Source organism: Syngnathus scovelli, chromosome 8 (assembly GCF_024217435.2).
Source record: "Syngnathus scovelli strain Florida chromosome 8, RoL_Ssco_1.2, whole genome shotgun sequence".
NCBI lineage: Eukaryota > Metazoa > Chordata > Actinopteri > Syngnathiformes > Syngnathidae > Syngnathus > Syngnathus scovelli.
This window is the reverse complement of record NC_090854.1, coordinates 8096187-8118003: the sequence shown is the minus strand read 5'-3', so window position 1 is coordinate 8118003 and position 21817 is coordinate 8096187. Positions and strand designations below refer to the sequence as shown.

General features: G+C 43.4%; 1 protein-coding gene across 4 annotated transcripts in view; it reads right to left on the bottom strand.

The window, feature by feature from the left end:
* Positions 1-21817, bottom strand: part of LOC125973545 (plakophilin-4) — a 34948-nt gene that overhangs the window by 7701 nt on the left and 5430 nt on the right. Inside the window, exons 1-11 of one of the 4 annotated variants that reach the window (XM_049727843.2) lie at positions 19605-19865; positions 17209-17342; positions 10150-10262; positions 7029-7063; positions 4958-5151; positions 4129-4663; positions 3797-3823; positions 2895-3056; positions 803-1010; positions 605-737; positions 252-465 (exon numbers count right to left, since the gene is read on the bottom strand). In XM_049727843.2, the coding sequence (XP_049583800.1) occupies positions 252-465; positions 605-737; positions 803-1010; positions 2895-3056; positions 3797-3823; positions 4129-4663; positions 4958-5151; positions 7029-7063; positions 10150-10262; positions 17209-17342; positions 19605-19620 (1771 nt within the window). In that variant the 5' untranslated portion in view covers positions 19621-19865. Of the gene's footprint in view, positions 1-251; positions 466-604; positions 738-802; positions 1011-2894; positions 3057-3796; positions 3824-4128; positions 4664-4957; positions 5152-7028; positions 7064-10149; positions 10263-16256; positions 17136-17208; positions 17343-19604; positions 19866-21817 lie in introns of those variants that run through there. The other 3 variants (XM_049727844.1, XM_049727845.2, XM_049727846.2) reach the window with 3 other exon arrangements.

The following is a 21817-nucleotide window of genomic DNA, read 5'->3' as shown; positions in this document are numbered from 1 at the left end:
TTGCCTTCAAGGAAGAAACTACAAGACGTGTGTCTTCATAATAAGAAATTCTGATTAAAATAATTGTTTCAATTAAAGTGTGACAATCATATTGTTAAAACATGTTTACTGACACTGTGTGTATTTTGACAGACACCAAGTCAGGTATCTTGTTATTAAGGCACCCAAAAAACGATGACTGAAGATCCTGAAAGCAGCTCGCAATCAGTCCCGCAAGCAGCACCGAATCAGAACATAAAGGCGAAACTCACCCGTGACGAGCTCCCGCACCTCGGCGTCAACACTCTTCCTCAGCAGTCGCAGCAGAGCCGGGATGCCCCCCGCATTCCTCAGTGCGATCTTGTTTTCGTCCATCACTTTTCCATACACAATGTTCCTCAGAGCTCCGCAGGAGTTACGCTGGACCTCCAGTACTTTGTGGTCCAGAAGATCCACCAGGTGCTTGACGCCGCCGAGCCGACAAACCTGCAAGGAGAGTCGGTGAGAATCTTGTTTGCTCGCCACATGTCTCGTCTGTATTCAAACACAGTGCAACTCAGCTTCTGGTTAGCATATGTTTTTTGTTTTGCTGGCCAGCATTGACTTAACAGTATGGGACAAGTACCTCGGCTTTAATTCGATTATCACCGAAGCAGAGGTGCTGAAGGTAGGCGGCTGCGTTGGCCTGCACCGAGGGGAAGTGGTGCTGCAGCATGTGGATCACCTCGGTCAGCTCTGGGTCTCGCCACGCAAACTCCCTACAAATACCGACGGGAGTGATGCGGAACATTTGCAACCAATCAGAAGCAGGAGAAGAACCTACCTGGGGTCTTTCTGGATGCTGTCTATGGAGGGCGAGCGGGTGGGATCGTCCAGGACGCCGCCCTGTCGACTATAATTGGAATCGCACGGCCGGTACTGCGCCGAGTGATACGGATCGGCGTAGGTGGCGGAGGGGTGAAGAGCCAAGTCGTTTCTTTGGTAGGTCATGGCGCTGCGCTGACTGGATGTCCGCTGGAGACTCCCCACGCCTGAGGCCAAAAGAGCAAAGCCCTCAGAAATGAAATCTAAACACGCTACGCACGCAAACAGACAAGTCCAAGTGAGATTGGCTGCGTTCGAAGATTTGGGTTAGACGAGCCGAGACTACAAAAGGCGCCGACGCGGCGGAATCTCAAATCTGGAACCGATTGATGTCACGGATAAAACTGAGGCTCCCGTGGTTTGGCAAAGACGCGACTCCTCTTCTTCAAAAGGGCCGCTTGCTCCTCGCTTTGTTTTAACAAGATTGCGTTTAGCCGGGAGGGCTTCGAGCGCTTTGGGGAAAAACAAAAAAACAACCTCCGTGATGATCCGCAAATCCTCTCCTCTGCTCCTTCCCGCTTGGCCGTGCCACCGTATGCTTAGAAGCTAATCTTGCCAAACACAGCAGAGTGGCAACGTTAAGCCGAGACCTGCCCGAAATAGCTAGATACCCACTTGCAAAGAAGGGAGTGTCTTACGACCTGCAGAGTGGACGCTAACGCCTACGGATAAATTTCCTCTCTGACACCTGAACTCATTTCATTCCCTGAAAATGATACAATGACCTCATCTTTTTAAATACAATGCTCACGACTAGCAAAAACAAACTCGTATGACTTCTGTGACGCTTCCATCCTATCTGACAATTTCCTCCCCTCCTTCCTAGCAGAAGGCGACATGTCAGCGTGAGTTGCTGTTCCCAAAACACAATTTCTTCGCACGGCTGCTCCTGCGCAAGGCCAATATGCTGGAATGATTAGTATAAACACAGTGTACCCTAAATGCAATCTTAGCCTCACTATTTGATTTAAAATCACATTTATTTTTCAGTCGAGGATCAATATCTTTTAAAAGTGCCCATTTGCACAGAGGAGGAACACAGAGCGAATCACCAGCGTATAAATCATAAAAATAAGGAAGAAAAAAAGGAACTGGGGGCAAGGAAATAAGGCCTTAAAATGAAAATTTCCTATTAAAAAAGTGAATTCAAGTGATTGTTTAAAATATCCATCAACAACAAAATGAAATAAAAGGGTTTTTTTTAAACAAAAAGAAAAAATATTCAGTTATGACAGATAAAAATCACGATCCATAAATATGAATTAAAAAGCTTATGGATGAAATAAATAATATTTTTGCTGTAAGTTATACTTTCTTCATTTTCATAACTAAAATTACCCTTGTGGCCTAGCCCTTTAAAGAAAAACTCGAAAAACCAGGCTCACAATGACTGTCAATGGTCCTCGTCTCGCACTTGCAACCCCGTTGCGTTTTGTCAATATACATCACAGGCTGCAACAAATTACGGCAGCCCATCATTGGGGCTTCTTCGCACCTATCAATAGCTATTATCGGAGACGGATCGGTCATGATCACATCTTCAATGTGCCGAGGAGGCAACGGCGCCGGGTGGAGGTGCTGCATGCATGGACAGCGAGGAGGCTCAGAGCAACCCGAGCTATATATTTATTTATGCATTTATTTTGAAAAAATGTTTTTGTATTTATTTTTTAGTTTTTCAATATTTTATCATTTCTTTTATTTATTTGATTTTTTATTTTAATATTTATTTATGTATTTATTCATTCATTCACTTTTATTATTCCAAATTGTGTCTCGAGGCACCACGCTATCTTCTAGAACAGCCGCTAAAAATGAGGTAACGGGCGCCTTTATGTTAGCGTGCCATAACAATAATACCCGCCTGGTGTGTCACAGCCAAGCCTTTTGCGTCCTACGCCGGTGGGAGCAAAGGCGAGAAAGAAAATAGACAGGCAAGGGACAAAAATAATGAAAGACCCATTTGTGGTGCTAAAGGCCAGACAGGCTGTCATATTGTGTTCCAGTGACACCAGTGCTAAAAGAATCCTCGTAATTTGTGTGCATCACACCTGAGGCGCTCCTGCAGATGCTGCCCTGTTGCGCGTGGGCCGAGCTGAGGTACAACGGGGTCTGGTACATGCAGTCCTCAAAGATGGGCGCAATGCGGCGTCCTGGGGAAATACTGGACCTCAAGTCCGGGCCCAACTGACTGGCGTATGTGTTCCGCATGCCTGCAAAGACAAGAGAATGGCTATTAGAGCGACTGAAGGAGAAGGACGTGCTTCCCCTGACAAATCTGAAGACCCTTTGGTGCCTTCTACACTAGAACCAAGCCTGTCTGAACCTAATTCAAGGAGAAGCACTGCGCTGAGGACCAAGCTCATTGTAAAAGCATTTTCCCACCTTCCTCAGTAACAGAAGATGGACAATGCCAGGTGGAGGGGCGTCGTAACAAACCAAAGCATCTCCTGCATCAATAGTGACAGGAAACCACCAAGCGAGAGAAACAAAGACTGCCGACACACTCGTCCGCTTGAGCTGAGTCAAGTGAATGTGAAAAGTTAAAGGCAAAGTGAGGAAGTGTGAGGTCCCAGTGCACTCCATCTCCATTTGTCACATGGCTGAGCAGCCACTGACAAGAACGGCTGTAGCTTAAATGTGGCAGGCAGCGCTGGTGAACGTAATCCAGGATTAATAGCGGAACCTGGACATTAGAAGTAAATATTCCCCTTGCAGCCCAAAATAATGATGACATCGCAACCACTCGCGATTTGCAGTCAAAAGTGAAGAAATGGAGCTGGGGAATGGGACGCGGCCACAAAGGACAACCATGCACGCATGCGGCCACTGCAGCAGACACACAACACATACACAACACACATACACAACACACATACACACACACACACACACACACACACACACACACACACACACGCAGAAAGCAGGACGGGGAAGAAAAAATGTTCACCTTGAATGTCATCATCCACCAGAGCATCTGAAGATATCCCCAGGCAGCACAAAGTCAAGTGAAGAGTCAGCATGAGGATTGCATCAGTGCTTGTTTTACAGCGATAACTATAGCTTTCCTATTATTTATTTATTTATTTGTCAAAAAGTCTTATCAAAGCGGACAAAATGGGAGTAACAGTGAAGGACAATGGGAATGTATCTTTCATCTTGAATACAATTGTTATAAATTGTTTGACAGCCATATTTGGTACACCTTGACTTGATAAGCAAACAAAACTAGCATCTACATATGCTAAAACCTTGACGTAAAAGTTTGCATGTGCCGGTTACCTGCGAGGCTGTCAGGCCGCACCCTCCTCTCGTAAACGTCGTACGCCTGCGACCGGTAGGCGTCGGCGCCATGGATGACGGAGCGAGGCAGAGTGGAGCTGTAGTGCTGCGGGACGGCCACCATGCTTGTTCGCACTGGAGACGAGTGAGTGGGCTGCTTGTCCGTCAGGGTCAAAGGCGACCCCATGCGGCCCGACGAGGAGCCCAACGAGGCCTGGAAGGGCGAGGTGGTGCGGCTGGTGCTGCCCTGCCGTGAGTTGGCGGAGCCCACCCGTCGCAGCGCAGCGGGGGAGTTTTTCTTGGTGGTGAGGGGTGAGCCGCCGGCGCTCATGGTGCGCTGGGCGGGGGAGGGCAAGGTGGTGGAGAAGATACAGGAAAGGGGTTTGGGTTCGGTGACGACGGGCGAGCCGTAGGCGCGCAACGAGCCGTGGGAGGGCGACGTGCTGCTGACTCGGGGCGGGGAGTGAGAGCGAGAAGGCACTGAGCTGACTCTTCGCATCGCACGGCCGGGCACTGCCCCGCCAACTGATGGCACCTCAAGCGCAACAACAAAAACACATTTGTCATTCGGAGGGCTGAACTCAAATTTAAATTGCACAAACATTAATTTTTGATACTTAACTCATTCACTGTCAGCCCAGTTAAAAAGGATCTTTGACGACTATATCTGTCATTGGTAGTGAATGAGTTAATCGGCTAAAACCCTTTTTCAGGGAATTAGATGCAATTGCTTTTTTAATGTACATATATATGACCCAATAGAAAGAAGGACAATGAATTTGGAGTGGCGTGTTGCTGGTTGCAAGCCAGAGTTTGGAGTCTCAGGTACCTGTGTTGAGGTCTGCCCCTCCGCCCTGGCCATCTTGACGGGGGTGCTCGTGCCGGCGCCGGGGAAGGAGTGCTGCATCCTCAGCTCCGATTTGACCACATCCTGGTTGCCGTGGTAACCGCTGCTGGCATCCTGGTAGCCGCTATCTGAGTACGAATTCATCTGGGCGGAGCTACGTGAGTTCCCCGTGGACCCTGAAAGTACAACGGATTCTTTGGTAATGGCTGTGACCTTTACCTATAGAAGAGTGCCTAATGACATATGTCCTAGCAGGAGGATGTTAATGACTTATGTGTATAATCATTGTCATTTTCACATAATTACATCAATTACAGTAAAAATATAGCCCAGTGAGTTTACTTTGGAAAAAATGATTTAGTTTCAAATAGTGGCAGATGCTAACATTACCTAGTATGGAGCATATGGGGACTTTATGACCTCCCCCCCCCCCCCTTTAAATTTCTTCAACATTAAGGTGATAATCATGTACAGTTCAGGTTATGTATGTATTTTACGGCTCTGTGCATTTTATGATGCACTTTAAATATTGCTCTCATTATTCCGCTCACATGCATACAGTATACACCAAAGGCCAATATGGTTTGCCCATAAACACCAATCATCACTGACAATAACGAGAGGGGTGCCACCAGCAGAATATTGCAATTGTCGCTTTTCAAGTTGTTTTGAGGTCGGTGGAGTCGCCGGCGATTAGCGAACTTGCTAGCTTGGTAGTTGTTAGTAGCAGGTTTGTCCAGTTGTGTCCTGCAATTGACTAGCGGTGACAGTAAAATTTTAATTTAAAAACTAACTAACTTAAAATAATTTAAAAACAATCTTTACCATTTGCCATCTCAAATGACGGAAGATGGCTAGCATTTTAAAAACTAGCATGTTAGCTTCATCGAAGACTAAAATCCCCGCGTGTCAGTCTCTTATGTATGTGCGATTGATTGACTGACGACCAGTCCAAGGTGTTCGCTGTCTCTAACTTGAAATTTAAAAAAAAATCAGTCAGCTGTGCTTCTGGTTTGAATTTCTTCCATATTCCGAAACGTCAACCGCCTGAGAGGTCATGTTTCAAAATTGACATTGAGGCTTTCATTGTTGATGTGACGGGGGAGGGTTATTCTCTTGTCTTAGTCCACATGAAGTATGACTGCATTGACATTTCTGGCAGCCGAGGGCCGGTTTCCACGGTAACGCTGCCGTCTCAAACGCCGGGCGGCGTACAGTGACTCACGAGGCCGATAAGCCTCGAGGGAAGTCGCCGTGCTCGGAGGGACTCGTGTTCACACCGCGCTGCATTTTGATGGCAACAAGTGCGTTATCGCCTCGTACGCTCGTTCATCATCCACACCACAATGAGCGATCAATAGTGAACATAATAGCCATTACTGCTTTTGCGTTCCCCCACCGCAAATCAAACAAGCAAACGTTTTCCCAGTGCTTATGCACAAGTAAAATCCCCAAAGGCAAAATCGAAATAAGAAGAATGACGATTGCTCATGTTGGCAATTAATAAGCCATGAAATGCACTGGGAATAATTCATTACCAACTACTTTGTCTCCAAGAAGCTTTTGAGGACGTGAGGCAAACAAATAGAAGCTTTTGAAGAAATCTTAGAACCGGAGGCTCAGAGGAGGTAAGAAGAAGAAAAACGCCCGGGGGCTGCTAATTATGTAAGCTCAGTCAGTTTAACAAAGATAATTGTAAACATTACAAAGGGCGGCCATTATGTTCTCCTTTATGTCATTAACATACATGAGCGGCAGAATACATGCGCAAATAAGCCTGAAGGGAGAGAAACAGGAAATTTTGGTTGTTGTGAAAATGAATGTTGAAGATGTGGTGGTACTCAAAGTGTGGTACTCAAAATGTAAAATTAAAGGTTGAAAATGTGCATTATGTTTATTTGCCATTCAATCGTATTGAACTTTAAAGTACGAAACATTTGCAGTCAGGGTCTTTGAATGATGGTTTTTGTGGTGGTTCTTAAAAGACACAATTGGGGATGGACTTAATGCAAAATGCCAGTTTCATAAACATAATAAGCAATTTCCAACCTACCGGCAGTTCTCCAAGGCAGCGACTTCTCAGATGAGCTACGAGGGGAGCAGAGGAAATGAAAAAGTGAATATAGGCTCAGTGACAGTGACGCGTTGTTTACCGAGTACATTTTTCATCGGGCTATCAGGACGGGGCCACAGATGGTAATCGTTGTCTTCAGGGCAATAACGAGCCGAGTCATTCGATGTCTCGCTTACAAAAGTCCACTTCTGTCACCTTTTTGTTCATCTAGCCGTAAAGGTGCCTCTTGGGCGAGGGATGATCATTTGTTAAACAGCTTGACAACAACAGCAATATCATAAAAAGACGATCTTTCATTCATTGTATATTTTTTTCAATTAATAGAATTTCAAGATTCTGCATAATATCGGAATTGGCGTCAGCCACAAAAATCAATAGTAGTAAAAATATTATTAATAAATATAATATATAAAAAAATAATAATAATTTTTAAAAAGTTAATAATAATAATAATAATAAGAGTCATAATCCAGCATTTGATGTATTCTAATAAAATTCTGGTGTTCTACAAAAAGCAGAGCCACAGAAAAAATAGGCAGGTTTCCGAGCCATATGAGAGCAATAGCAGAAAACCATAATAAGGGAATAACAGCCACTCTATCTTTTAGAAAAAAAATTCGGTGAGCAGAATGAAAGCACTTGGCTTTGTCTGAGGACTTTCCATGATGTGGAAGAGGAAATAAATGTTACAATCAAGCACCTGTCGTTAGGACGACCCTATACTGTTCTATAATGAGCTTTAAGAGGCACGACTCGCCGGATGTTAATGGCCACATGCAGGCAATTAAAAGGACTTAGCGAGACGAGACGTGCTCCAGTGACCCACGTGGCGAATGGAAGCAAGACGGTTGATGACAAGAAACCGTGTTTGCTGAATGCTAATGCCAGGCTTGAATTTAAAATGTTGCCAAGCAAAACTACTCTTTGGGAAATCCATCTACGGCGCTCCGTGTGTACATATGGAGGTTTGCTGATAGCTCTAAGTCAGGCATGTCAAACTTAGTTTGGCTCTGGGGCCGGATCCAGACTTTCTGTTCTCAGGTGGGCCGGATCAGTAAAAGAATGTCACCTCCAAATATTTTGCTTTGTTTTTCAGTACTATGCTTTATCATTCAGCCTACATATTATAATCACGGATGACAAGGAATCTTTTCTAAGCACAACACATTTTTTTCACAAACAATGAAAAAAAATGATTTCATGGTTCACTGGTTTATTTTAACAATGAAGTGAATGTAGTTTTACACCTGAACCAACTCACCACACTTAACAAACTCAAGTGGGAGCTATGAAAAAAATATTCTCACCTTAATTGTCGTACTGCTTTGAAATAAATAAAAAAAGAAATACAAAATAAAAGTTATAGCAGTGCCTGCTTATACTACATCCGATCAAACTACTAGGCTGGGCCTACTGAAGCTGAGAATATACTGCACAATATTAACTGTCTTTAATATGAAACCAGATTAATCTTATTTTTAATGATCTGTATTAATGAGTGCAAACAAATTTCGTGTCATCACACTTTTTTTCTCTTTCACTGCACTCCTGCAGTCTACTTGCTGCTGCTGGCTCCTGAAACTTGGGATCTTTTTGCCTTCACAAGTGTATCAATATTGGGTTTCAAATCCTGAGTAGCAGCACATTTAACAATATCATTCAAGTGTTTATTTGTTAACCTTGAGCGCTGCTTTGTTTTATTATTGTTCATTACGGAGAAAACCTGTTCACAAAGATAAGTAGTCCCAAACATGGATAGAACGTTTGCAGCCATGTCTGTTAATTTGGGGTAACCTGGCACGAGATATTGATAAAATGTATCCAATCCCACGGACCCAAATTTATCCTTCATAGCGGAATCGCACTGCAAGTCAATAAGCTCGAGTTGAATGTCAGCTGGCATATCAGAAGGCTTCACCGTAAATGGGGAGCGAAAAAAGCCAAATTTGTTCCCAAGTTCACTGAATACCTGAAACCTCTGCTCAAACTCTCGCAGAAAATCTGTTATGTTGTCTTTATATTTTTTCAAATCATTATCGGGACGGTCCGGTGCCTCCGGACGAACAGCTGTGAGACAAGAGAAATGCGCAGAGTAACTTCTGTGAATAAATAATGCTCAGTCCATTTTTCCTTGAAAACTCTGCACTCCGTGTCCACTTTTTTTTTTTTTTGACAGTGCCATTTTGGGAAGGGTGTGTTGACCGATAACTTGTGGTGAATTGTGAAGCAAGATTGACGGCTTGGTTTTAGTACTAACTCGTGTCAATGCCGCTGGACGTGAGCTCTTTTACACATTTACTGCCCTCCCGTGGCCGGAGGGAGCACTTGGTTTGTATTTATTTTAAAAAATCATAACTTTTGATAGAAATGATCCAGAGACTCGCTTCTTTTTTTGACATACTCAGAAATTTATGCCGGGCCGGATTAAATGATCCAATGGGCCGGATCCGGCCCGTGGGCCGTATGTTTGACATGCCTGCTCTAAGTGAAACTCGAATGTGCATCCTAATCTCTACTGTCACCCCGCTGAGCTACTGATCCGCAGCGGGACCTGAAAAAGTTAATCTCCAATTGCACATAAATGCCCAATGACAACCGTTTCATTTGCCGGTGTCGGGCTCTTAAAGGGGGTGCTCAGATCTTCTTGTTGCCAAAAAGTGGACTTAGTGATTTACAACTGTACCAAAACTTTTGTTCCGCACTTGTTCTGAAACAAGGCGTGACAAGAGGACAAATCCCCACAACAAACCCGTCCACACTGCCACGGTAAGCAAATAACATTCCACCGCACAACGCAACCCTGACTCGGCGTTTTCACAACAAACATGGTTGTATTAAGCTCCAATGTATTTTCTTGCAGCCTTCAGCTACTCTCCACATTTTACTTGGCTGACTAATAAATAACTTGAAACAACCTCACACCTATTTATGACAAATTAAAAAATACCAGAACATGGTATCGTTTCATGGTATCGCGGTACTTTTATTGTCTACTGCAAAGGCAGACACTTCGAAATCACAGTGAAGGATTTCAAAATAAAGAAATGGTGTGTGTTTAGTTGGAGTGGGGCTGTTTGTGTGTGCTGAATCGTTTCATTACCTGCTGCTTCCAGCACCCGGAGAATCTGCCCCGAGTCTGCATCTTTCCAGCTGATTGGCCACAATCTGCCGCTCAACCTCCAGCTCCCGCGTTAGCCGCTCAAACTGGAGCTCCTGTGCATGCATGGCAACAAAGAAAGATGTGTGTGTGTGTGGGGAGAGTTGGTCAGACGTGATTATCTGAGTAAGCGTTACATGTGTCTATTGACGGATCTGAGTCAATAGCTTCTTTTAGACATAAAATGACTTAATAGAAGACAGGCAACAAAATGCTGACAATGCAAATCAGAATCCACTGGAAGATACCAAACAAGTAAGTACACACAAACCGGTTTTTGACATTTAAAAATAAATAAATAAATAAAATAAAAATGACAGGACTAAAGAAAAACCTTCAAGATGATCTTTTGGAGACACCCGATGATCAGGCCTTTGCAAACTTGGATTGAAAGCGAGGACAGCCACACACCCATAAGCACCTCTTGACTGCGTGACATTTGGCCTCGATGGTTCAGTTGCCATGGCAGCCGCATAGAACTCGGCATTTGGCTAATTACCGATCATCACTAAGGATTCCACTTTTCCAGTTCTACACGACAGCAAATACCACTTTGCCGGATTCCCCGCGCTCCATTAAGAGCATTTTTCTGGCCACTCTCACCATGACTGGATCATCAGACCTCTCATCATTCCAACCAACCAGCACTTGTGCTGTAAGAAGACTTGGGAAGGTCACTCGATTATGCTTTGGGCTAAGCTACTTTTCCACACTTACTTTCCAGTGTTCTTTGGGTGCCTTGAAAAACAAAAATGAAGACCCTGCCCCCACGGACTGCTCCGAGGCTCTCCGAGGCTCTTATCTCCATCACCTCAGTAGATAAGGAGAGCCAGGCTGCAGGCTGTGCTTGCTCCACAATCAAAGCTTCCTGGAGGCTTGAGGGACGGGGGGTGGGGGGTGAAGAGCTGTACTTTAGCATTGCAAAGGCGCTATGACAAGATCAGTCATGTGACCACTAGACTCCTTACTCCTTGTAGCTTTATAGCTATAATCCGGCAGATTTGCATTTGTTTTTATACTGATGTTCATTAATGTCCATTGCCCCCAAAAATAAATAAATATAAATACATATAAATAAATATAAATAAATTGATAAATAAATTAAAATCTGTGAGGAACTGTAACTAAAATTTATATCTAGCCACACATTATTTAGTTTTGTGTCATTAAATGTGATGCTAATTTAGTGTCAGGACATAAAAACAGCAGCAACCTAAAAACCAACATGGATGAAAATGAATTATAGCTGATTTATGTAATGCTTTCGAGGGATAAATCAATTCCATATTCAAGCCTCTCAGTCATGATGATTTTTTTTTAAGAATCAAGCTAATTAATTTCCGCTTAAACTGTTCCTTTGGCTGCAAGCTAGTTTTATAACTACAGAGTCACCGCATCCTTGTTTGATGTGGCAAAAATGAACCTTGGCCAAATAAAACAGGGACACAGAGAAGTTGCAAATTCCAATCTGTAGTACTCACTTGCATTACAAGCGTAGCTGGAGGAGTCATTAAACAAATGCAATGCTTACTTAACAAGAGCCTCAGTTGGCCTCAAGCTTCCATTGGAAGAAGATTGCACAAACAAGCCAGCTGTCCTGTACTAACATGGCCTTCTCCATGCCTTTATTGGCCTGATTTGCTCATGGTACTTGAGCTGATTCAGATCCAGTACCCCCCACCCCCCCCAAATAAACAGATGACGGCACGGCAGCTAAGCCACGCGACAGCCACGCTTCATCATCATGGCTGCTGTGTGAAATGCCTCCAGCGCCTTCTTGTGACTGCTGATTCAGCACACTGAAAAGGTCTCTGCAACCTTAAATGTCTTACAAAAAAAAAAAAAAAGATTGAAGTAAATTCTGATTCAAATTCTAAACAACTGTGGAAGACATTTCACGCGGCGGTCACGGGGGTCGATGGAGAGAGCTATAGTCACAGATAAAAATGAGCCTGAGGGGAGGAAATTGGTTTTGTGTCAATAAATGCCTCCCAGCTTTTATCATGACAAGAAGCGGAAAAGAAGAAAGAAAAATCGATGACATGCCACAATTGAGCACATGAATCCGCTGTTATCATCAAAGCCTTTATTAAGTGTGTACAAGTGGTTTGAAGAACAGTGCTTCCTTGATGTTATAATCGGTATGGCTGTACTTGACTGTCCCCTGGTGGCCAAGGCGCACAGATAAGGTGGAGCAGCACAATGTTTATTGAAGCAACAAAAATATATATCTTGTTAAAGCTAATTAATTTCTTAACATTCAATTTGATGATATTATTACTGTATGTTTTTATTATTTTTTTTCTTACTATTTTCTTTTTATAAATAAAAAGCAGCACTATTTCCCTTTTTCTCTAAAGACCCCATGTCGGGGAGTTTAAAAAATTTCGTGTTTGCTGAACTGAACACATTCTGAATTCTTTATCTTTGGCAAACCAAAATGTCAAACGATTTTTTTTCTCCATCTTTTCTGAAAATGTGGGTCGAATTCTAAACGATACATCTCTTAGTCCACAGCAACACACAAAAACTAAAAGCAAGTGAACAAGTTCAAGCAACTCCCACTCACCTATTTTCCAAAATGTCTTTCTAGTCCTGCCTCATTTGCATTCATGCTGCCATGCACATAATTGCACATAAAAGCGCAACGTTATTGAGCAGCCACTCATTCATTTAAAGCTTTTTTTCCCCCTCCAAGTAAATGTTAACAAAATTGCTTCTTTCCATTCAGTCTTTAAAAGTGTGTCGGTTTGCTCAACACAGTTTTCCTCTCCACGCACGCAATATTTCCTAGCTGGGTGATAATCAGAGAGATAATTATAATTATAATAATGACAGTGATGTTCATGAGAATTAACAGCGAGGTGTTGGGGGAGATTTTTAAAACGGCGCTCCTCCGGCATCTTGTCACACGGGGAGCCGATTGTCTCCTCTTTGCTTATTTTCAGCTTTCCCTCTCCATTGACAGCCGGCTGCCACAATACATTTGGAGAAGGCTTCAGAGGTGACAGCCTATCTCACACCGCCATTCTCCATCAAGCCCCTGCGCTCTCCTTTTTGTCCTTCCCACCCACATAAGTGTTTTTTTGTCTTTTCCACTGAGCACTCTCCTTCACTTGCAAACGTGTCGCACTGCAACTCCTCCCCGGCGGGGTAATCGTTCGGCGCCGGGGCTTTCATTTTCATGTCCGTAATGAAGGCCGCGATGCTCACGGGGTCTAGATTTCCCCTCGACTTTGTGAGGGAGGGAGATAAGAAGCGGAGGAATGGAGAAAAATGGACAGTCGATTGTAATTAGGGGGCTTAGTCACTTGCGAGGTGGAGAGAGAAAATATCATCGCTGGCACACTTAGGGCAGCAAATTGTGTCATGACAAAAAGACTTCCTATGTTCTAGAGCAGTGTTTCCCAACCACTGTGCCGCGGCACACTGGTGTGCCGTGAGAGACGTTCAGCTGTGCCGTGGGATTGTCCAATATTAATTACGGAGCGCATTGTAAACAGGATCGCCAAACCACTGGTCAGTTCGCGCAAGGCCTGGTCAGCCACTTGCTAATCGTGCATGTGTGGAGAATCGGAGAATCTTGAGATTTCATATTGTGTCGATCTGATTGTATTGCATCGGCACATATTCAGTTTATGTGTGTGTTGCTGTGTGCTTTTGCTAACAGTGACAGACACTATGACGGTTGTGGGGCGTTTGTGGTCCAATGGAAATCAGAGCATGCAGTTCAACCGGAGAACCTGGATTGGTTATTTTTCACATACGTAAAATAAGCAGTCAAGTCGAGATTCCTCGACTGTGATAGCCACTCAGCTGCTGTCAGAACAGCAGAGCGTCTTTAAAAGTGACTTTGTTCTTATTGTTGCAATATTTATAGACCTAGTCTAAAACAGTAAACAAAATCACGTTGATTCTTTTATTTTAATCACAATCACTTTAAATACCGTATTTGCCGGTGTATTGGTCGACCTTTTTCGATCCAAAATCGACCGAAAAAAATCGACCTCGACTTATACACCGAGTCATGAAATTTAACTTCGTATTCATCGCTTCAAATGTGATGGTAACCAAGGCCGTTTCTCATGCATCTCATTGTGCGTTGCACTTAGAAAATTTGAACCGGGCGGCGTGCGCGAGTGCGCGGCCCGCTGGAAGTCGAATGAGGCTCAGCGATCTCCTCCGCGGTGCTTATAAACAGCCGATCCGCTCGGCGGGGGCTATTTTCGGCCACTCGGCGCGTGCGCACGGGCTCCCGGATGTGCCGGGCGGCGTGCGCGAGTGTGCGGCCCGCTGGAAGTCGAATGAGGCTCAGCGATCTCCTCCGCGGTGCTTATAAACAGCCGATCCGCTCGGCGGGGGCTATTTTCGGCCACTTGGCGCGTGCGCACGGCCTCCCGGATGTGCCGGGCGGGTGCGCGAGCTCGCCGGCCGCTGGAAGTCGAATGAGGCTCCGCGATCTCCTCCGCGGTGCTTATAAACAGCCGATCCGCTCGGCGGGGGCTATTTTCGGCCACTTGGCGCGTGCGCACGGCCTCCCGGATGTGCCGGGCGGGTGCGCGAGCTCGCCGGCCGCTGGAAGTCGAATGAGGCGCCGCGATCTCCTCCGCGGTGCTTATAAAGTGCCGATCCGCTCGGCTTGGAGCTATTTCCGGCCTCCCGTTGGTGCCGGGCGGCGTGCGCGAGCTCGCCGGCCGCGATCTCCTCCGCGGTGCTTATAAACACCCGCATGCGCAAGGCCTCCCGGAATTTGAACACATTTCGTCAATAAATTTCGCATATTGAATTTTGAAGTTTAATATAATGCAACAATTGAGCTCGACTTATACAAAGGATATATCATAAAATCGTAAATTTCCGTCGAATTTTAGGGGGTCGACTTATACACCGAGTCGACCTGTACACCGGCAAATACGGTAGTTTATTTCTTACACCGTTTAAAACCTTTTTAAAAAACTGTCACTTTTATTCTAAAAAAGGAATACAATTTAAAGAATATTTAGTATTTATTTCTATGAAATTATTCGACTCTCCATACATATATAGGAATAGGACTGTACGTGTTTCGTTGTAATATAACAGATTTTTGTTGGCGGTGTGCCGCGAGATTTTTTCCAATAAAAAGGTGTGCCGTGATTGAAAAAAGGTTGGGAAACATTGTTCTAGAGCATGGGTGTTAAACATAAGGCCCGGGGGGCCAGATACGGCCCACCATATCATTTTATGTGGCCCGCGAAGACAAATTTTGCATAGATTTTGCGTCATTATTAAAATCACAAATTGTCTTCACTTTTTAAAAATAGAGATATTGCTAGCAAATTTTATTAGTATTCATCTTTTTAAACTATTTGAACAGTTTGTACTAGTCTGATTTCAAAACTAGGAACGGCTCTACTCTACACATGGGGCATTCCTTGGAAGGAACAATGAATGAAAGCAAAACATTAACAATTAACTCAAAATCCAACACGTTAGAAGGAATCCCACACTGCTTTCTTTCCCCACTTTGAACTTTAAACTCGTGACCTTTTTATCGGGCAGGAATTGAGCGACAAAGCAGAAACTACTGATTGGTGAATGAATTATTCATGTGTGTGGTGGAAATAATTGAGGCTAAGCTATCAGCCGCACTGACTGATTACCAAACCTTTTTCCGCTCAAGAGCCATATTCAAAAAATGCTTCCCGGGGAAATGACTCAAATACATACCATTTTGGCATGATGTCAACAGAACTGTACGCACAACAAGTCAAAAAAAGTCATTTGAATGCCTTGAATTGCAATTAAGTAGTTAATTACTCTTTCCGTACAAATTGAAGTTTGGGATATGAGCCAGCCGGATGAATGCGACTGGATAAATAAAATACTCGTCATGTCTGCTGCCCTTGTTTGGGTATGTGGGCAAAGTCTGACTGCTGCAAGAGCGGGAGAGAGGAACACTTCCACAGTGAAGCAAGAAAAAGTCAACCAGAGCAACAGGAACTTAACAAGCACACGGAAAAAAATAAAAAATAAATCAGGAAAGCTAGAAAGTGACAAAACGGACTCACCGAGCTCTCAGAGATCCTTCACCCAAAATACAAACAAGTGGGCGAACATGCTGACGGTGTGATTCCTCGAAAATCCCAACAATCAAAGGAAAAGCTCCAAAGAGGAAGAAGTACACCCACTAACCCCGGATCTCATTTCCTCTCTTTCCACTCTCAGCCAGCTTCTCATCTGTCTTTGGATCGTTTTACGCGCTCAGCGAGGACTCCTCCTCAGCGGTCAATGATAAACCACAAAAACTCTGACGGGTTAGCCGCTCTTCCTGTTGGGGGGGCGCGGCTATCTGCTCGGGATACTCCGAGGGAGGAAGTGACATCGACAGGTGCTGCCGACTTCCTTTCCTTACTTGGGCAAACAAAGGCCACTTTCTTCCAAGGAACTCTGATGTTACTTGGGTGCAGTCTTTGTTAATAAACAGCGGAGAAGTCAATAGTCTTTCCAGACATAAATGAAGCGTAACGGACCAAGAATGATGGAATCTAGAGCAAACGCTGGATGACTTGCGGAGAATTCAGCACTGCAGTTAAATTAGGAGAAAATTGCCCGAATCAACTCGTGCTTTTTTTAGTATTTACTATTCAGGGTTTTATCCAGTTCAAATAAAAAAATGAAAAGCTGTTTACTTTCCAGACTTGTGTGACGTCACGTTCACTGTGATCTCTCCTCTTTTATCAATAACCACTTTAAACAACAAAGGGGTAGTTAGGCTTGGAGTATTGGCAATATGTGATAAATTCAGCTGCTTTTTTAAAGCGCGTTGTCACGGCAACGGCTACTGTAAAAGCTCTATATGAATAAAGATGTATTGTATTCACCCAATGGCGGCCATTTTGTCACACAATTGAAAATGACTCAAGGCTCACGCAACGGCCAATCACGGCTCACCAGTTTAGAAGAATTGCTGTTTGGATTAATGACAGGTAAAATAACAAAGGTTGGCAAACAGTACGCTACCTGTTCTTTCACAGACGCCAGGATATTGTTGGCCGTGTTGTTGAGCTCCATGCCACGGCCCGTGGAGTGGCCGCGGGAGGTCAGCAGAAGCCCCTCCTCCATTACCGGGCTCTGCTCGGGCACTGGCATTCCTCCTGGACACATAACAAAAAGAAATAAATTGCAAAATTGGTTTCTCCTTGATTCTTAATGACAGACGAGTAATGCGTCACGCGCCGCCACGAATGGCGATGCATAAAATCACACCCACACACAGACACAACATATGGCCGGGACGCTGGCAGTGTTTCTCGTCGGCGACTGTGCAAATCAACGCCATATGGCTTTGATATGACAACACACAACATGAATAATGATTTACGGAGTACATTGGGAACATAGATAATCAAAAGAATTATTATAGTGGCACCTTGACTTAGTATCAAAATTGACATGAATCTTTATTTTTTTACCCAAAACATAACAAATTAAGACAGCAAATTAGTGACAAATTGCTAATGTACTGCTAACAACTATAAGAATTAACGCAAATAGTGCTCGCAACACAAAGCGAAAAATATTTAAAAGGGCACTTGTAAATTAAGGCACCACTGTATTTTTAAAAAGATGAAATATAGGAAGAAGGAATTAAACCGCTTGAAAAAGCTATGGAGGCGTCTTTGCTACCTTTGGCCTGCGGTTTGCGGATAAACTGAGCAAGTGGAATAATAAATACGGCTGCTGAGGTGTTACATATTTATTAGGAGTCGTCAGCGATGGCACCCTGGTGGAAATACGCAAAAGCATGTATGTATTTCTTTGGGGAAACATAGATTTTACAAGGATTTTTACTGTCTGAGAAATACGCCGCAGCTGTCATCTTCTAGCTACTTAGACTAAAGATTTAGAGACAAAATCCAAGCTTGTGCTTTCTACACCTAGCGCCGGCGACAAGATTTACAAGACTAAAGCACACAGGATAGCTTGTCAACATCCTCATGCATAAATACATACTATGTACCACAGATAGAAAAAATAATAATAATAAACAAAACACTAATAAATGCCAGGCTCAGGGATGTAAAAATGATTGCTGGGAAAAAAAATAACAATAATAATAATAATAAAATAAAAACACTAATAAATGCCAGGCTCAGGGATGTAAAAATGATTGCTGGACAAATAAAAAATAAATAAAACCGTACAATTTAATTTGAACACAAACTTTTTTCAAGCCAATTGATTTACAAAATCAGTGTCATGGTAAATTTTGATATTTAACAACTTGATCATCATCTGGCAAAACAACATTTTTGAATTTTGAAAGAAAGGCTGAGTTGACATTGAGTTCAAGTAGATGACAAAACAGCCTTGCAGATATTCCCACACAAGACTAGTGAGTCCATTTGGGTCCAGACGGCTTTTACTTTAAACGCTTAAGGGGTCAGATCCTCTCCGCCCGCGTAATGTGTGCTCCTGGCAACTTTAAACACACACGAGATGGTTCAACAGTCACTTTGTGAGATGCTCGGCTTGTTTGCAGTGGAGACATAAAAGCTTTTGTTTTTACCAAGGGAGTGGGGGGGGGGGGGGGGGGGGGAGTGTATAAAATACATTGGAGCTATTTCGATGAAAAACTCTGGGAGTGTCAGCATTTCAACCCGAATTGAGTCATGTGCCAGTTCAATGACAGACTCAGGATACTCTCCCAAATTCCTTTCCAGCTCATTCATAATACGATTGCAAACACACACACACACACTCATTCGCTGCCTCACTTTTTGCTTCTCACTTCAGCCGAAGCTCTACAATTCGTGACACGAACTATCGTTCCCAGAAGCGGCCAGGAAATTTCACTTTGACTGCGCACCTCCTCCGACACCAAGTGGGAATGAGGAAGTGTAACACAGAAAGGTTATCAGCGCACACCAGACATTTGATTGTTTTACAAAACATGACAAAAAGCTGACATAATTTGCTTCAAATTCAGACCATAAATGAGGACCGAACATAACAACAACAGCAACAATTTCTACTTCTTTATTTTCATAAAGTGATGACGTTTAATAAAAAACAGAGATGCCTTCTCACATGTTAAAACATGTCTGTCAGGTTTGGGATGGAATTGTCGACAAGAAAGCACTGAGAGAGACTTCAACTGAAACAAGAGCCAATTTTAACACTAATAATGCCTCCTGTGCATTATGGCTAACACACACACACACACACACACACACATTACAGGCACTTTATTCGGGGGGGAAAACATATTTAATGATTGAATAATATTTTTGTGTGGATACAATCTGTCCAATGCCCACAGGAAAATGCAGCAGAAAAAAATGACAACCAATAAATAAGCCAACGTGTACTGATGTCAATACAAGCAATAGAAAAGCTGTCATTTCTTATCCTACCTTTGAAATTGCCCATTACACGCCATACGCTGCGACGTTCTGCTCCCAAAACAGACTTGAGAGAATCAACTGAATGCCGCTGCCAAGCCGTGGCAGTCTTCTAAGTACACAACCGACTGGCTCTTCAACATTTCTGTTTTTCTTCAAATGTGACGGAACCAAACAACCCCATCGACCTGATAGCAAGCCCCATTCAAGTTTGAGGAGCTGAACTGAGAAGTAGGTGAGAGAGGGAGGCGGGACAAGAAGCCCGCTCTGAAGTTTTTTGTAAGCTATAATTAGGTTAATACCTTCGGACTACATCGGTTGCCCCGTGGGTAAATGACGACCTCGTTTTGGTCTAAACAAAGAGACAAACTTGTGTCTGATTACAGACGAACAAATACATTTGAATGTTGTACAAGTATTTGCAAGACCCAAACTTTTTACACTTTAGAGTTCAAAATGATTTTGCAAAAGATCTCAACTGAAACCAACAAAAAATTATTTGCGTGTTTTGCTTTTATATTTCTTTTCATATTTGGCAAGTAAAGCTCTATAAAAGGCAGTTTTGGCTTTATTTATTTCAGTTATTATATTTTAACGCGTTCGTTGCCATGGACGTTTATATCCGTCACCCAAGAAAAATAGCATTGAAATGTGAACTGCGACTATTTTGCCATGGAGATGCTCCTGAAACGCACGATGCTATTTTCAGTACAGCCGTAACAAAACAAAACAAAACAGATTGCACAGTACAAAATGCGGTGAAGTGATTTCTCTTTGTACACAAAAATGTAATCTGCAGTCAGCCAAGAGCACTCTTAAACTAACCCCACCCAGACTCAACACGTGGTCCACTTTAGTGACCTCAGAACTGGGCCACTCCTTGGAATTTCTTACACAAGCCCTCTCTGACTGAATCCAAGATTTCCTGAATAAAATGGAACTCACATTGCTGGGGGTGGGGGAAAGGGCAGGCTGGAGAAGGTAAATGTTGGACTTGAAGTATGAAATACCCCTGAATATCAAGTAAGGAAAGATCATTTAAATGACATAATTCATTATTTATATCAAGAAGTATTCATCCTTCTGAAATCCACCTGTGCCTTGCGTCACCTTACTGACGAGCGCTGCAGTAGAATTTCTAATATTAGCAAGTGCACATCCTGAATTTACATACCAGGTTACAGACGATAGTGAAACGATTAATTGACGATCCCATTATAAAATCAATCAACTTTGAGAGTGTGTGGATGCGGCTTTTGAAATATGAAGCCTGGTGAGTGATGTGGGTGTCAGCAAATGTTCGGACCTCAGTTTTGCTAGCTGTTAGCCACTATGCTAATTAAATGCCTCGTCGTGTGGCCAGAGGTGGTATATTATGGTTAAATTAGCTATGTTTACTTTTTTTGACGGCGATTGTGGACGTGCCCTTACGGTTCTGCTTTATTCGATTAGTCGTCTCAACCTTCAAATAGATCATTACAGTTATCAGAACGAAGTGATACATCGGCGTGGAACCTGAAAAAATGGTTTTATTTTGAGCACTGGGATTGATGCTGGGGTTAAAAGTACAAACTTCAAAGTGGAAAGAATGTTTTACTTTCTATGGTATGTGATGTCGGACGCAACAACAGCTGTGAGTTTGTTGGTGTCACATTCTCGCGTGACGATAATTGGCTTTGTGTAAATCTTAATCCTGATTTTTGGAGGTTGCATTCATAGGTAGCAGTGGAATTTTTTTATTTATTTTTAAGCCCTCAAAACTGCTCTCACTTGAAATAGAAGAGATGTATTGTCAATCACCCGAAGGCTAATTTGTTTTTTGAGGCACAGCGGGACACCCCCATTCAAAACAAAAGATGAAGAATGACTACCAGTCATGCATACCAGTCTGAATTTAAGTGGCTCATTTAAGAATGCTGATTGCTCTGATTGTCGCAGCTCAAAGGGGGCTAAGAACGCTGCTTGGAAACACACGGCGGGTCGCGTCTCTGCTCAACCAAATTACACCCCTGCTCCGAGAATACGCCGTGATTATGAATCGCATCTCTTTAGGTATCATTTTAATCTGCAATCACAGGGCTCGCATAAGCAAACAACCAGTCACACTCACATTCACAACTATGTGCAATTTTGGAGCCTTCTATTAAGATGAGTGACTGTCTATTTTTTCAGAAACTGTCACGTGTGTCTGTCACCCTGTTCATCATTAGCTAGCTTGACTGCAT